This window comes from Cajanus cajan, chromosome 5 (genome assembly GCF_000230855.2).
Source record: "Cajanus cajan strain Asha chromosome 5, NIPB_CcT2T_4, whole genome shotgun sequence".
Classification (NCBI taxonomy): domain Eukaryota; kingdom Viridiplantae; phylum Streptophyta; class Magnoliopsida; order Fabales; family Fabaceae; genus Cajanus; species Cajanus cajan.
In genome coordinates this window covers 8,597,450-8,612,847 of record NC_138521.1, presented here as the reverse complement: position 1 = coordinate 8,612,847, position 15,398 = coordinate 8,597,450, and the positions used below count along the sequence as shown (strand labels likewise).

The window sequence follows — 15,398 nt, the reverse complement described above, 5'->3', positions numbered from 1 at the left end:
AAAAATATTATGTTAACTAAAATTTCGTTATTATTATTTATTTATTTTTGAAATGATTATTTACCACCATAATAAATTGAAATATAAATTTAAAATAAAAAATACATTTTATCATGAAAAACATTGTTTATCTCATATTAATAGTTACGGTAGAAAATAATATTTAGAATGTCATGAAGTTTATGTTTTTAATACTTGTATATTTTGATGTATATATATATTGCATGAATGATCACATGACTATTGCATGAGAATCTAAGAGTAATTGATTAGTTTGTGTTTTTTTATTACATAATAACTGTATTATATTAAGTATAGTGATGCACCGAATCATTAAACAATACACAAGCTAATTATATATTATATGTAATTAAAACTTATAATAAATTTTATATACAAATAAATAGTATGCTTAAATATATAAATAATGTTTAAAAATAGTATAAATGAATACTTTTAAACATATATAAATTATATTTTATATTTATAATTAATAATATATATTACAACATAATATCATTTTTATTTATTTAATCTATAAATAATTGTGATAAATAATACTGAATTAAATAAAAAAATTTAAAAAATCTAAAAATTCTTTGGTCGAAGAAAAATCTTTAAAATTATCCTTGCCTAGAATAAAATTTCTTCTTTAATATATAAGGGATTTTAGGTACATGGGTGATGAGTATTGTAATTGTAGATTAACACCAACAGAAACAAACACATTGTTTTGTTGAACCCTTATGCATTTGGCGGAGACCGATCATGAAAGCATAGTTTTAAAAACCGGACCGGTTATCGAATCGGTTAAGGTACTAGGTTAGTGGGTCAAAGGTTGAACTGGTGGGTCATTAGTTGAATCACATGACTCAATTTTTATTTAATTTTATTAAAAAATATTCATATTAAATATATTTTATACTTATAAATTTTAATAAATTCATTCTTATTTTAAATTTCAAATTTTCTATCTTATTTAAATTTTTTTTTATTTTGTAAAAAAATATATAAAAAATTACGTATTAAATTGTATATTAATACAAATTAAAAATATAAATAATATGTACATATATAATATGCTTGCAATTGATATCACAAAATAATATATGTAATATCTACATAGATATTATATTATTAAATATATATAATTTAAAATTAATAATATACTATAAAAGTTATTTAAGTTGTATATATTATAAACAAATACATTAGAACAAGTAGTCATTGTTATATTTAATAAGAATCTTTGTTCTTCCATTAAGAGATTCAATTTTCATTATTATTTTTGTGATTTATGGTCCCTTAAAATTTTTTTTAAAAAAATAAGAAAAAAAAGTGGTTGAACCGGTTTGACCCACCGATTCACCGGTTGAACCAGAAAATTGACCGGTTCAATCCGGTTTAAAACGGGTCGACTGCATAACCGATCCAACTTAAGATTCGGACCGGATGGACCACCGGTTCCCGGTCCAACAGGTCTGACCGGCCGGTTCGATTCGAGTTTTTAAACACTGCATGAAAGTTTAAACAGATCTTTGCAAAGCAACGCACACTCATTATAGTCGTAGTGTCTTGGTTGCGCCATTTGAATCATAGTTTTAAGAGTCGGATCAGTCATTAAATTAGTTAAGGTACTGGGTCAGTGAGTCAAAGGTTGAACCGGTGGATCATTAATTGAATTGCATGACCTAGTTTTTATTAATTTTTTAAAAAATATTCATGTTAAATATATTTTATACTTATAAATTTTAATATATTTATATCCTATTTTAAATTTCAATTTTCATCTTATTTAAAATTATCTTTATTTTTATTTTATATAAAAAAAAATACATGTTATATAAACTGTATATTAATAAAAATTAAAAATATAAATAATATGTACATATATAATATACTTGCAATTTATATCACAAAATAATATATGTACTATCTACATAGATATTATATTATTAAATATATAATTTAAAATTAATAATATTATAAAAGTTATTTAGGTTGCATATATTATAAACAAATACATTAGAACAAGTAGTCATTGTTATGTTTAATAAAACTTTTTGCTTTTTTATTATCAGGATTCAATTTCCATTATTATTTTTGTGGTTTGTGATCCCTTAAAAAAAATTAAAAAAAAAATTGTAGTTGAACCAGTTTGATCCACCGATTCACTGGTCGAACGAGAAAATTGGCCGATTCACTCCAGTTTAAAATGAGTCAAATGCATAACCGATTCAACTCAAGATTCAGATCGACTAGATTACCGATACTTGGTTCAACCAGTCCAATCCAATTTTTAAAACAGTAGTTTGAATAACTACCACTTCAGTTCACTTCTCACCGAAACAACTAAAATAACCTCAACAGCGAAGTTAACAAATACCAAATACCGAAAAGTTTTGCAAAATATAATTTTTTTTTACAAAGTCATTTAATAGAGATTGTAATATGTGGTAAGTTTGTTAAATTTTATATTTAAATAATTATTTCTATTATTAACCAATAGAAATTAACAAATAAAATCATGAAAACATAGATACTAGAAACATGTAAACTGAAATAATAAGAAATAAGGCAAAATATTGAGTGAAAGACATCTTAGTCATCTCATGTATGTTTATGAGACAAATGGTTTGTGAGAACAATTTTGACTTACTTTCGTAGTTATATTTATGATTTATTATTATTATTATTATTAAAAGAGTTTGACAGCCCAAATTTCAAGCGTGCAAAAACGTGTGGCTGCTGGGATTCGAGCCCAGGTCTCCACGGCCACAACGTGGAATTCTTACCACTAAACTACAGCCACTTTGTCTTTATTTAGGTAACTTTCAGAATATAACATAAAGTAAAGCTTCAAACGCTGGGTATCAAAGTGAGTTTATTCTGTTCACATGTGCTGACTTACCAAGATTTGATGTTTTTAACGGGTTAGTTAATTCGGCTTATTTTATTGTGAGTTAGAAAAATCTTAATTTAAATCAATCTATCACAAGAGTTGTTAGTTGAAATGTAAATATAAAAAAATATAAATTAAAATTTTAAATGATAGTTATATAAAATATAAATATATATTTTTTAATTATATTGGTTAAACATTCTAAAAAATTATGATTCTTTAGAATTATAAATTTTGGGAATCATAATTTTTAAAAATAATTAAAATATTTTTGATTGGTCATAGATGTTTCTATTTATATTGTAGTATATTTTAATTGAGAATTAATGATTTTTATTATATTAAATATGAAAATAAAGGTAACATAATACTTTATTAAAGTAAAATTTTTCATTTAAATAAAAAAACGTTAGATTCTTATTTTTTCATGAGAACAATTTTATAGGAAATATAAGTGAAAATTATTATTAAGAAATAATATTTTTAAAAATAATATTTTTCAAATAGTAAATCAAACATGAAAAACTAATCATTCCAACTTTAAATCCTTAAAAAAGAAAAAAAAAATATACCAAACATCTCATTATAGTCAAAATGACAAAGGAGTAAAGCTCAAATTTAGGTTGGGCAAGAGTCTTATTCATAAAAATATGTATATAAGAAAAAAAATTGCTTGAAACATAAGAAAATATTATTCAAATCATATAAGGATTTTTTAATAAAGTCAACTAAACTTGTCTTTTAATTAATAATTAGTGTAATAACTTGCTTCTTATACGGGTAGAAAGTTTACAATTTTTATATTTTATATGTTATTATATATTTGTAAATTAATTTTAATTTTATAAATATATATAAGTAAATATGCATATAATAATAAATAATCGACATATTTTCACGTAATTTTATAATATCATATTTTTTTTATCAATTAAATTATATAACAAAAATTAGTATAATATATTTTACTATGATCATGGACATATGTTTTGTGATTTTTGGTCGTATGTCAAACTTTTCATTAAATTAAATGATACAACTATTTAATTACAAAATAAATATATAATATATAATAGTATTGGTCGTGACTTTCATAGTATATTAAAGCAAATATTTAAATATTTATTTTATAATACTGATAATTAGATTCAAATAAGTTTGTGTAGATATATATTAAAATAATATTATATTCGTTTTCAGTTATTTGATAGACTCACTTTTCATGTATTTTTTCTATGTTTATGATTTTGTTTTAGTTTGAACATTAATTGAGTTTTCATAAATTCCATGTAAATGAATTTAACGAGATAAGTTTTACTTCTTGAATCAATTTTAAAATGGTTCAAAATTGAATCCAAAAATTGAAAAATGACCATTATTTTAGAATGAGAACATTAAGTTGACTTTGAAAGTTAAAAGAGTAAAATGAATACTTTAAAAATAAAGGACCAAAATATTTTTTTTAAAAAGATAAAGGACAAAAATATATTTTTTCCTAAAATATTTACTCCTCATTAATCATTTCATGCCTTTTTATTTACTCCTCATTAATCATTTCATGCCTTTTTATTTTTGAGAGATAAAAACAAAAACATGATATCAAGACATCTAAAAATGTCCCTGCCAATATCTTCTTCTCAACACATTTTCGAGAGATAAAAACAAAAATATGATGTCAAGTCATTTAGAAATGTTCATCCCATCTTCTGGCTTTTTGACCCAAAGAGGATCTTTATAAGAATGAGATCATTTTTAAACATATTATCAATTTGAGAGAGTCAATGGGAGTGTCATTGGTCAATGTAGCGCCACTTGTAACACCTTAAGATTTTTTCTAATAATTAGTAATTATTAATTAGAAAGACAATAATAATTTTATTTTATTTTGTGATTAATAGTTTTTATTTTATTCATTTTAATAAATTTAATTATTTAGGAGAGTATTAGAAATAGTGAAGATAAGAGGGGATTTAGAGAAATATGAGTTATACTATCCTTACTCACTTGGTGGCAAGTGAAAAGTTGTTTTACCTTCATGTCACAATCTAAGTTAGATTCTACATTATCTTTACCATGAAAGTGAGGGAGATCTATTTTAAATTCCTTAACTTTGGTTTCTTTTTTTATCCTCCTAGGTGGTGGTTGGCAGAATTCACCCATGTGTAAACTACCTTTTTGATGGGTTAAGCTTATGGTAGAACCTTGTGAAATATTACTTCTATTTTTGTTTTTTAAATCTTTCCCCCAAGTTTCTTTTCTTCTTGCTTCACCAATTTTATATCCTCCTTAAGAATAACAAGATTAGTTTTTCTTTCAATTCTTTATTTTTCTTTTGCAATAGCTTCTTACTTTTTCCATAGTTTAAGTGATATTTAAATTCTTGAGCAAGTTGATAAAAACTTTTTGGAGAACTTGAATCACTTCAACTATGTTGGGAATATTGATCACTCATGGTGAAGTAAGCTAAAACTAAAAACTAAGGTGATTAAAGAAAAAATTGAATAGTACACTAACTAACTGTGACTCTAAGTATTTGAATAAGCCTTTGGAACTTATCAAACACTCCTAAATGTGAATGCAATAAGAGATGTACTAGTCAAATTTCCTAATGTGGAAGCTTGAAGAACATATATGAAATTTTCAAGCCACTTCCACATGTCTAAAACGCAAACTACTTCAAATAAGACTAAACTATGGGAGATGGAATAACACCAAAGACTTCCCAAGACACCCCAAAGGCCATATTACAAGAAAAGAGAAAAATAAATTTAAACAACAAAAACAACAAATTTTTCACTATTGCTGACAATAGAGATGGATTTTGCAATGGATTTTGTAATGGAAAAGCTTTGTGATAGGAAATTGTCTCTAAATCCATTACTAAATCTTCTTCTTCAATTGAATTCTTGCACAACTCAGCAAGGAAAGATTAGCCTTTCTAATGTTTCACTCCACTTTTGAGGTGGTGGAATCTCGCTTGAAGCCAAGTAATCTAGGTGTATTGCTCTTAGTTTGCTACAATTCTCTTCTAAAGTCAAGGTCACCAAAGGAATCAGACCTCCTATGCTTTCACACAACAACCTAAGATGCTACCTTGTGAATTAGGCCTTGTTAAACCTTCAAAAGAAAGAAATAAGTATACCAAATATGTACTTGGAAGTTTGGATTTAAGTTGATAAACTCAAATTAAAATTGCTAAACTCAAAATGGATTTAAGTTGACAAACTTCAATGAATTTCAAGCAATTAAACAAGCAAAAATTATAGCAAATTTTAAAGGAAGCACTCAAATGGATTAGTCCTAAAATGACTCTAGATTAGATGAAAAAAACTAAAATAAAAGAATATGAATTAAATTTTAAGACTCATAGTTGCATTGGACCATATAATGTGACATAAACAAATATATTTACATTTTACTTTTCTTGGCCTTTTTCAATTTACTTGCAGACACACACAAACATATATTTTAATTTGGCCAACTGAAGCAAAATTCAAATTCAAAATCAAATAGGATAAGAATTGAGATTCTTATTTCCTTTTCTGATTTGTGGTCCTAAAATCAATGGTACGGATCATGGGAACCTGGTCCAGATATGCTTGTGATAGGTTTGTACTTTGTAGATATTTATTCATGATGTTAAAAACTAAATACTGAGGTAGGTGAAACTAAAAGAAAGCTAACTAAAGCGACCTTAATTCAGTTTAGAAGTCAAAAAGAAACTGCTACATAACTAATTAGCATATTTTTCCCATGAAAAAAGTAACTCAGGTAAAACTAAGGTAGAATCAGAATGCTTAACTCTAACCTTAGTAGATGTTTCAAACTTCTTAAACAAAAATCTGAGGACCTTATGTTACATTATGATAAGATTCACCAAGACATGAAGAGAAATTACCAGCATGCTTGCGATCCTGATGGGTGCCAGACTTAGCTAGAACCTCTTGATTAAATATAAGGTCAATCTTCACAAATCATAATTGTCTTTTTCTGAATTGGTCATGGTCATATAGAACAAAGTTTACTTTCAAATTTTCTTGTGACTTTGAGTGAGAAGATTGGACTCTGAATTGGTCACACTCAGTTTCTATATAATTTTCTTCTTTGTCTGTTGTTGCTGCATCATCTTTCAATTTTGACAGGACCTTAGTCCATGCTGATGCTGCAGGCTTGTTCATAAGCAGATAGTTTATCTTTGGAAGCTTAAAAATAATTCATTTCCACTATACCATATCACAACTTTTATTTATCTTTTCATAATTTTTATTGTGATGATAAATACATTTTATTCTTTTTATAGGTAAAATATCATTTATGTATTTAATTCATGTATGTCAATTTTTAATTAATTTATTTGTATACAAATTTAAACTAAAGCAGGTTCTTGTTCTCTTGGATTAACTAAAAAACTTCTCCAAATTTACTTCACTTTCATTATCTAAGTGCTTCATCTCAGGTAAGCATGATTTGTTTTAAAATTACTTATCTAATTCCTTTTTTTTATATATTTTAAATTACTTATCTAGTTTCCATTTTTATATATCCCAATTTTTAAATTAATTTACTTATCTAGTTTTCATTTTTATATATGCCTCCTGAGCAGCCGCTTGCACCTACTCAACGACCACTTGTAGGTTGCGAGTCAAGTAGGGTATGGACTGTATAAGTCATAGGTAACATTATTTTTCTATTTTACTATACAACAGTTATATCTCTTATGAAAACTTCTTATATTTGTTACGTACCCATCAAATCAGCAAGGAAATACAAAAAGACTAAGTTGACAAAATCAGGAGTATTTGAGATGCCACGTGGTGAACGTATAATTGTGCCATTTGATAAGCAAAAAAGAGCCTATGGAGAAACAACGACACTTCTTTTAGGAGCTTGTGGGCGTATTTGCACTGATTCAAAAAATATTCTCATTAACTTTGATAGTTGGATAAAAGTTCCAAAATCATATAAGGATGATTGCTTTAACACTTTAAAGGTACATGCTTAAGTCAAATTTTATGGTCATTTTTTTTTTTGTAATTATGATATACTAACATGTGTTTTTCTTTTTGTTTAAAGAATCTATTTCATCTTCAGGCTTCAAAATTGATTGCTAAGCGTTATTGTTCACTTGCCATGTCAAGAAAGTATAGGAATGCAAAGATGAATATGTGGAACCGTGTTTATGACCCTTCATTGTCAAGAGAATGGTTAATTGCTAAAGTTCCTGATGGTATTCATAAAGATCAATGATCACCATTTGTTGACTATCATCTAAGGCCAAATTATTAGGTAGTTTTAACAAATATTTATGATCATTAATTATTTTTTCAGCTTGACGTTTTAATAAATAAATTGTTTTTTCATAGGAATTGTGCAAAAAAAAGACTGAAGTAAGAAAAAAGCAAACGATTCCACATACCGGTTGTGCAAAATTGTTGTCTACGAAACAACATGAGATGGTAAATTTTTGTCTTCAATTATTGAACTTTAATAAAGAATTATTTATATTGTTCATTTGGAGTTACATTGTCATTTCTATTAGGAACAAGAGCTTGGACGTGTTGTGGGTCGAGGTGAACTATACATTGCAACTCACAAGAAAAAAGATGGGTCTTATGTCAATGAGGAGATAAAGTCTATTGGGGTATGTTGCAAGTAAATTTGAATTGAACATATTAATTATTAATTGTCTTTTACACATAATTGGCTGGTTGAGAAATATTAATTAATCTACATATAGTATGTTTATATTCATAATTCATTTTCCCAAATCAGAATTCATTTAAATTTTTTTAATACACACATAGAAGTCTTTTGAGAATGTGTTTTCATTTTCCATTTTAGTTGTTTGCACTGTAGTAAAGGAAAATTTGAAGAGAGGATTTTAGTTGTCTGATCAGAATTTCATATGGCATGTATATGCATAGCGTGGTCCCTTAAAAATATTTGTACAAGATTGTATGTTTTGTTTGGAGCAATTTATATGAACATGAAATGGTTGTGCATGAATTATGATTTAAATTACTAGGTAGTTCCCAATTTGTCTATAATAAAAAAAAAATGGGAAGCATATCTGATATATCCCTCAATCTTATAATTAACTTGCACCGGTGGGATTTCTCATATGGATGGAGGGCTTCTACAGCCCAAACATTTTTTTTTCTACTGCATTAATTATGTGTAATTTGTCAATCCCATCCGAGTGATATCTGAGTATGTCTTTTGTACTATTTCCTAAATTTTCTTCTAATTTGAATTGTGAGCCTGCAATACACTGTTGAGTATTATATATCTTACCTTGCTGGCCTTGCTTGATTAGATGGCTTTATCCTAGACAATTTTTTTTTTTGCATATTTTATTAATAAGGATAACAATAAACAATTTGTATTTTATAGGATGAAGGGAGTGGACATGACATGCCAACACCACAAGGAAGATCTTCATTAGATAGTAATGTTCATGGAGTTTGACATTATTATTGTTTTTTTTGTTAGACATGATGAACTCATGAATTTGAACCTATGTTGTTATATTTGAAGAAAGATTAATTTTGGGATAATTTACATATTTTTCTTTTGAGCATCGATCATGAATTTGATTTTTTGAGTTACTTAATATGTTGGATATGTTTTAGAATTGATGGATGTTAATGTCTTAATAATGAAAAATATGTCATGCTAGACCTATGGCTAGATGTTGTTTTTATTTTTTTATAATATTAAAAGTTGTTAATTTAATGTATCTTATTATGAATAATCAATTTTATCCAGACTCACAAAAGTGATGAAATAGACATCTACTATGAAGGGAAGGAGCTCCCGAAACATGCCGACAAGAAGACAAGACTTTAGAGGGCCCAAAAGCACAAATTAAGTTTTTTTTTTTTTTGGGAGTTCCAAAATCGGAACGGGCCGTTCCAAGGTCCAGAACGGGCCGTTCCAAGGCTCCAAAAAGGCCAAAAACCTTGATTTGGAACGGGCTGTTCCGAAATTGGAACGGTCGTTCCTAACCGGAACGGGCCGTTCCTACATCTGGAACGGGCCGTTCCAAGGCTGTTTTCCGGTCTAAAAATTGGGTGTTATTCTCAATACTGGAACGGGACGTTCTGATTTCAGAACGGGCCGTTCCAGTATTGAATTTCTCACACAACGGCCATGTCCAGAACGGCCGTTCCGATTTTGGAACGGGCCGTTCTGGACCCCTTCCCGAAGTCTATAAATAGACAGCTGGGGCTCATTTCTGAAGCCCCGAAAAATTTCGTCCGGTACTCTTCAGAACTCGAAATTTTTTTCTCTCTCTCTTCCCCCTCTCTTTTGTATTTCTTAAGATCTGTGAGACACCTCTGTAGTGTGAAAGGTAGCCAAAAAGCACCTTCTTGATCATCATATTCAAAGATTCAACTCATTTGGTATCGTTTCTTCTCTTAATTTTTCTTTTATTTATTTATTATTATTATTATTTTATTTTTGTTTGTTTATTTATTTTTGTTTATGGTTTGTACATAGTGAATACGATTTGTTCCCTTTAAGATTATTATTTTAAAAAAAAATATATTTAATATACGACCAATAATTATGTTAATTGAATAACATTTTTATCTTTAACATTATTAGGTCCTGGGGTTTAATGACTAGTCATTTGCTAGCTTAAACTCTCATATATGAAATTTCTTTCTAAAGAGTAAAGATCTGTTGCAACCAATAACGTTAATTAAATAGCATTTCTATTTTTATCGTTATTGGAGGGATTTATTGATTAGCCATTTGCTAACTTGGATCCTTGTGCAAAATCTATTTCTTTAAATAAAAATATAAACATAATTTTTCTTATGTACATTTATTTTTATGGTTAATGATATTAATTGAGTAGAATTTCTACCCTTTAATATCATGTAAATCATAAAAGTTAATATAATACTTATTCATTGTCCTACACTTTAAACATATTTTAGTATCAACAAATAAAAGTCAATAACATGGATTGAATAGCAATTCTATCTTTCATGTTATTGGAAGGGTTTATTGATTAACCATTTGCTAACCCAAATCCCTATAATTTCCTAATAAAAAAAAATAAAAAAAAGGGGGCATCTTAGATTAAAGAAAATATATGTCACATACGTTTTTGAGGAATAAATTAAATATTTATAAATTCATATAATTTTGCGCAATTAATTAAAGGTACTGTTTTTACAGGCGTTGTAGGGTGCTAATACCTTCCCTACACGTAATCGACTCCCGAACCCAACTTTAATTTTAAAGATTATCTTTTAAAGGGTTTTCCAATATTTTTCCCTTAAAATAAAATATTGGTGGCGGCTCCATTGAAAAATAAAAATGTTAGCGTCATCCCGTCGTGATCCCGGTTACGACACTTATGTAATTATATTTGAAAAAGAAACATACAAAACACATAAATATTATTATAATTATAGGTAGAATTTACTAAAATAAGTGATCCTAAAATTCGACAAGTAAAATTTTAATTATAAGTTACTTAAATTAAATAACAATATAATAGTTATTATTAATTTTCAATGATTAATATGGTTAGCGACAATTTAAAATAATAATTTGATAAATACCTAAAATATATATATTATTATTTATCAATTTCTAATAAAAACGCGCTTTTAAAATAATTCCAAATATATTTAAAAAATAAAATAATAAAAATAATTTTGTGGCGGTTTAAAACCGCCACAAATGTTGAATCAAGCAAATTTTAGATGAATTTTGTGGCGGTTGAAAACCCCCATAAATGTTAAATTAGGAAAAACTTAGATGAATGTTAAACAAAGTGATTGAATTTTCTGACGCCCAAAATTAGCGTTTACAAAATGTACGCCACAAACCGTTTTTGGCGACCGTGAACCTGGCGGTTATTGATGACACTGGTAATACGATTTGTGCTGATTTTTAACCACCAGAAACTGCCAAAATAACCGCCACAAATCACACATTTTTTTTAGTGAATAATTTTTTTCCATAAAATAAATTTTGTAGTTTCTTAATACACCTTTTTTATTAGACTTTTGACTCCAGAACAAATACATACTTCTTTGATATATATATATATATATATATATATATATATATATATATATATATATATATATATATATATATATATATTAAGTGAAAATTTAGTAGAATCAGAACTTAAGCTCATAACTCATTTCTAATGAGAATTTTTAATTGTATTCTTAAATATAAGAACTAATACTTATAACTTTTACAATTAATCGAAACATGTTGACATGGATGGTATAATGTATTCTTGAACTCTTAGAGCATCTCTAATAGTGAAATTTATTTTGGATTCTCATTTTATTTATTTTTTTAGTGTCTTAAAGCTAATTAGAATTTAAATTTTTTCTTATTTTTGCTCCAACAGAAAAACATACTTCTTAATTTACTTTATGAAGCCACATTTTTTACTTTTTTTTTTTTTTTAGGTTCGTTCATGGAGTATCCACTCCCGACAGCAGTGACTAATCTCCTCGCTACATTGGAGGCACCTCAAAAGGTGGGATAGCTGGCCCCAAGATTTAACGCGGCTGCATACACAAGGCAAGATTCGAACTCCTGACCTTACTTAAGCGTGGATCAACCCCTACCGCTGAACCACACGCTTGGGTTTTTTTTTTAACTTTTATTTAAGTGAGAATCAATAAAACATAATATATAAAAACGGTTCTTAAGGATTCTTATATAAAAATTATTCTTACACCATGTCATTCAAGTCAGCATACTTCAACAGTAAATTTTACAATAACCAGTTCTTATACTTAATAAAAATGCAGTTACAAACCTTTATTAAAAATAGTTAGATAGAATAGTATAATTGAAAAAAAAAAACTAATTAATATTATCTTAAAGTTTAAAAATGATAAATAAATAGAAAGAAAACTCATCTTACAAACGACTATATAAAAAAGAAATGGAAAGTATCAATTATTTAGTCAATAAATATTTTATAAAATATTTAATTTTGCTATTGACTAGTAAAATATTAAAATCTTAGCAAATTTATTAATTTTTAATAATTAATGATTATAACAGTATCACAACTAAATTATATATATATATATATATATATATATATATATATATTTTTTTTTTCTTTATCGTATTTTTTATATATATTCATTTTGATCCTATATCTTTCAAAATGTTCATTTTAGTCTCTTATCTTTTAAATTTCGTCCATTTTGATCTGCAACAATTAATGATTGTTTTAAATTTTGAGATACAATTTTGAATCCTTTTTTAACGATGTAAGATATGAAACATGTTTCATTAGATTTGTCTATATGAAAGTTAAAAAATTCAATTAGTGTTCAAACAAAAAATTACTCCCTTCATCCCACAATGATTGCATTTTAAAATTTCTACACACAAGTTAATTGTGGATGTTGAATAATTTATAAAGGGAATAAATTAGGAAAAGATGATCAATATTACATAAAAGAGAGAACATCATTCTTTTTTGAATATATTTCAAATGTTAAAAGTACACTCATTATGAGACAAAGAGCGTATAAACAGAGAAAATCAAATGAAAATTTTTTTTTCAAGCAACAAAAAACAAATTAAAAAAAATTAATTTTTTGGTTGATTGTTGAAATCATTTTCACACAAATTTTTTATATTATTTTAATGAATTTACTAGATTTACACACTCTTTGGACTCAATATTTTTTATATAAATAAATTTAATACAATAAATTTAATGAATCGATGAAATTTTTTTAATCATATCTTAATTAAAAGTGATCACTATTTTCGGAAAGACTAAATTGATTCACTTTAATTTCAAAAGATAAAATATAAAATAAATATCCTAAAATATAAAAAATTAAAATAAATTTTAAAAATAAAATAAAAAACTAAAGTATAATTGAATCACAAAAGCTCAAACGGACATTTAATGAGGTCAACTAGATTTATCTTTTAATTAATAACTAGTGTAATGACCGGTGTCTTGTATGGGTATTAAATTTATATTTTTGAAATTTTTATAATATTGTATTCTTTAATATATTTATAAATTAATTTTAATTTTACAAAAACATAAGTAAATATGAATATGAATATTTATATATGTAAGTATATTTTTAAATTAAATTGATAAAATACAAGTTTTTATACACTTAAGCGAAAATTTAATCCTAAATATTGATATATTTTCACGCAAATGTATAAAAACATGTATTTTTTTATGAATTTTACTTTACAAATATACTTATATATATGTATATATCAAGAAATTAAAATTTTAATATTAAAATATAAATATTAAAATCGTGATATTGAACTATTAAATTAAAATCATAAATATCTAACAATCGTATGTTGATGATAATATTTTGCATTTCTTAAAATAAAAATAAATGTTATGCTTTGATGTTCGAAATTTAATTATTTATTAAAGGACAAATTGATATTTTTTCAATTGTAAACATCACCAATTGTAATCACAATCATTTTAAATAAATTTTATTTCTCTAAATTTTTTGTATATTTTAAAAATTAAAAATTGAGTGTGAAGTCACATTAGCTATTTTCGCGTTCCATGCATAGGGGCTGCATAATTTGATTTGATTTGAATTTAAGTAATAAGCAGTCAGTGTATTAAAAATACTAAAATAAGAAACAACATTTTATTTAAGATGAAATTCAATAAAAAAAAATAAAATGAAACCATGGACAAACGAAAAAGACTTCAATTTATTAATAAAATTTGGATAAAATATGAAGGTTGGTCGTCTTAAACAGTTTGACAGCGAAAGATACAAGCACATTGATTAGCTGAACCGACTTCAACGCAGGTTGCAGAAACAAAGTTGAGTCTGTAAATCTCTTTGCAACGCTTTTCACACACATTGAAGACACAGTCTTTTGGTTGCACCGTTTGATGGCATAGAGTCTGTGCATCCACTTCACTTCTCATTGAAACAACTAAAATAATCACAATTCCAAAGTTAATTACCAAAACCCAAATACTTTTAAAGTTCTGTAAACACATGCATAGAAATTGTGTATAACAAAAGTTATTGAATAAGTAGATATTGAGAATTTGTAAACCTGAAATAATAAGGAATAATGCAAAATATTCTGTGAAAGATATCTTTGCCATCTCCAGTAATAACTAAAACCTGTTTGTTTTATCGGAAAAGAAAACAGAAGAAGCAAAGGATTTGAATGAAGATTGAAGAGTGAGAGAATAATTTCATCTATATGTCAGCAACAGTACATTTATAACATTTTAAATTGATGTACTCAGAATTAATATTTGCGGTCAAACTGTAAAAGTATTTGACATTTATATATAGAATTGGATCTGTATAAAAAGAGAATCTAAGACCACATTTATTTCATGAGACCAATTTTTCTTTTTAAAATTAATGTACTTAGAATTAATATATATTTATTTAATATTATTTATTTATAAGTTTTAATATTTTAGAAAATGGAAAAGATAACTATGGTTAAA

General features: G+C 26.1%; 1 protein-coding gene, 1 long non-coding RNA gene and 1 other non-coding gene across 3 annotated transcripts; 1 reads left to right on the top strand and 2 right to left on the bottom strand.

Moving 5' to 3' along the window:
- Positions 1 to 2,740: 2,740 nt before the first annotated feature.
- On the bottom strand, positions 2,741 to 2,812 carry TRNAH-GUG (transfer RNA histidin (anticodon GUG)). Its single transcript has one exon. It is a non-coding gene; the product is annotated as a tRNA-His (tRNA).
- A 4,894-nt stretch (positions 2,813 to 7,706) lies between these two features.
- On the top strand, positions 7,707 to 9,370 carry LOC145957820 (uncharacterized). Its single transcript, XM_083074225.1, has 5 exons — positions 7,707 to 7,892; positions 7,994 to 8,119; positions 8,266 to 8,358; positions 8,442 to 8,543; positions 9,296 to 9,370. The coding sequence occupies exons 1-5, from the start codon at positions 7,707 to 7,709 to the stop codon at positions 9,368 to 9,370; spliced, it is 582 nt and encodes a 193-aa protein (XP_082930351.1).
- Positions 9,371 to 14,614: 5,244 nt separating this feature from the next.
- LOC109805514 (uncharacterized) lies at positions 14,615 to 15,173 on the bottom strand. Its single transcript, XR_002240302.3, has 2 exons — positions 14,990 to 15,173; positions 14,615 to 14,863 (listed from the first exon to the last, which is right to left on the bottom strand). It is a non-coding gene; the product is annotated as an uncharacterized LOC109805514 (long non-coding RNA).
- Positions 15,174 to 15,398: the final 225 nt, after the last annotated feature.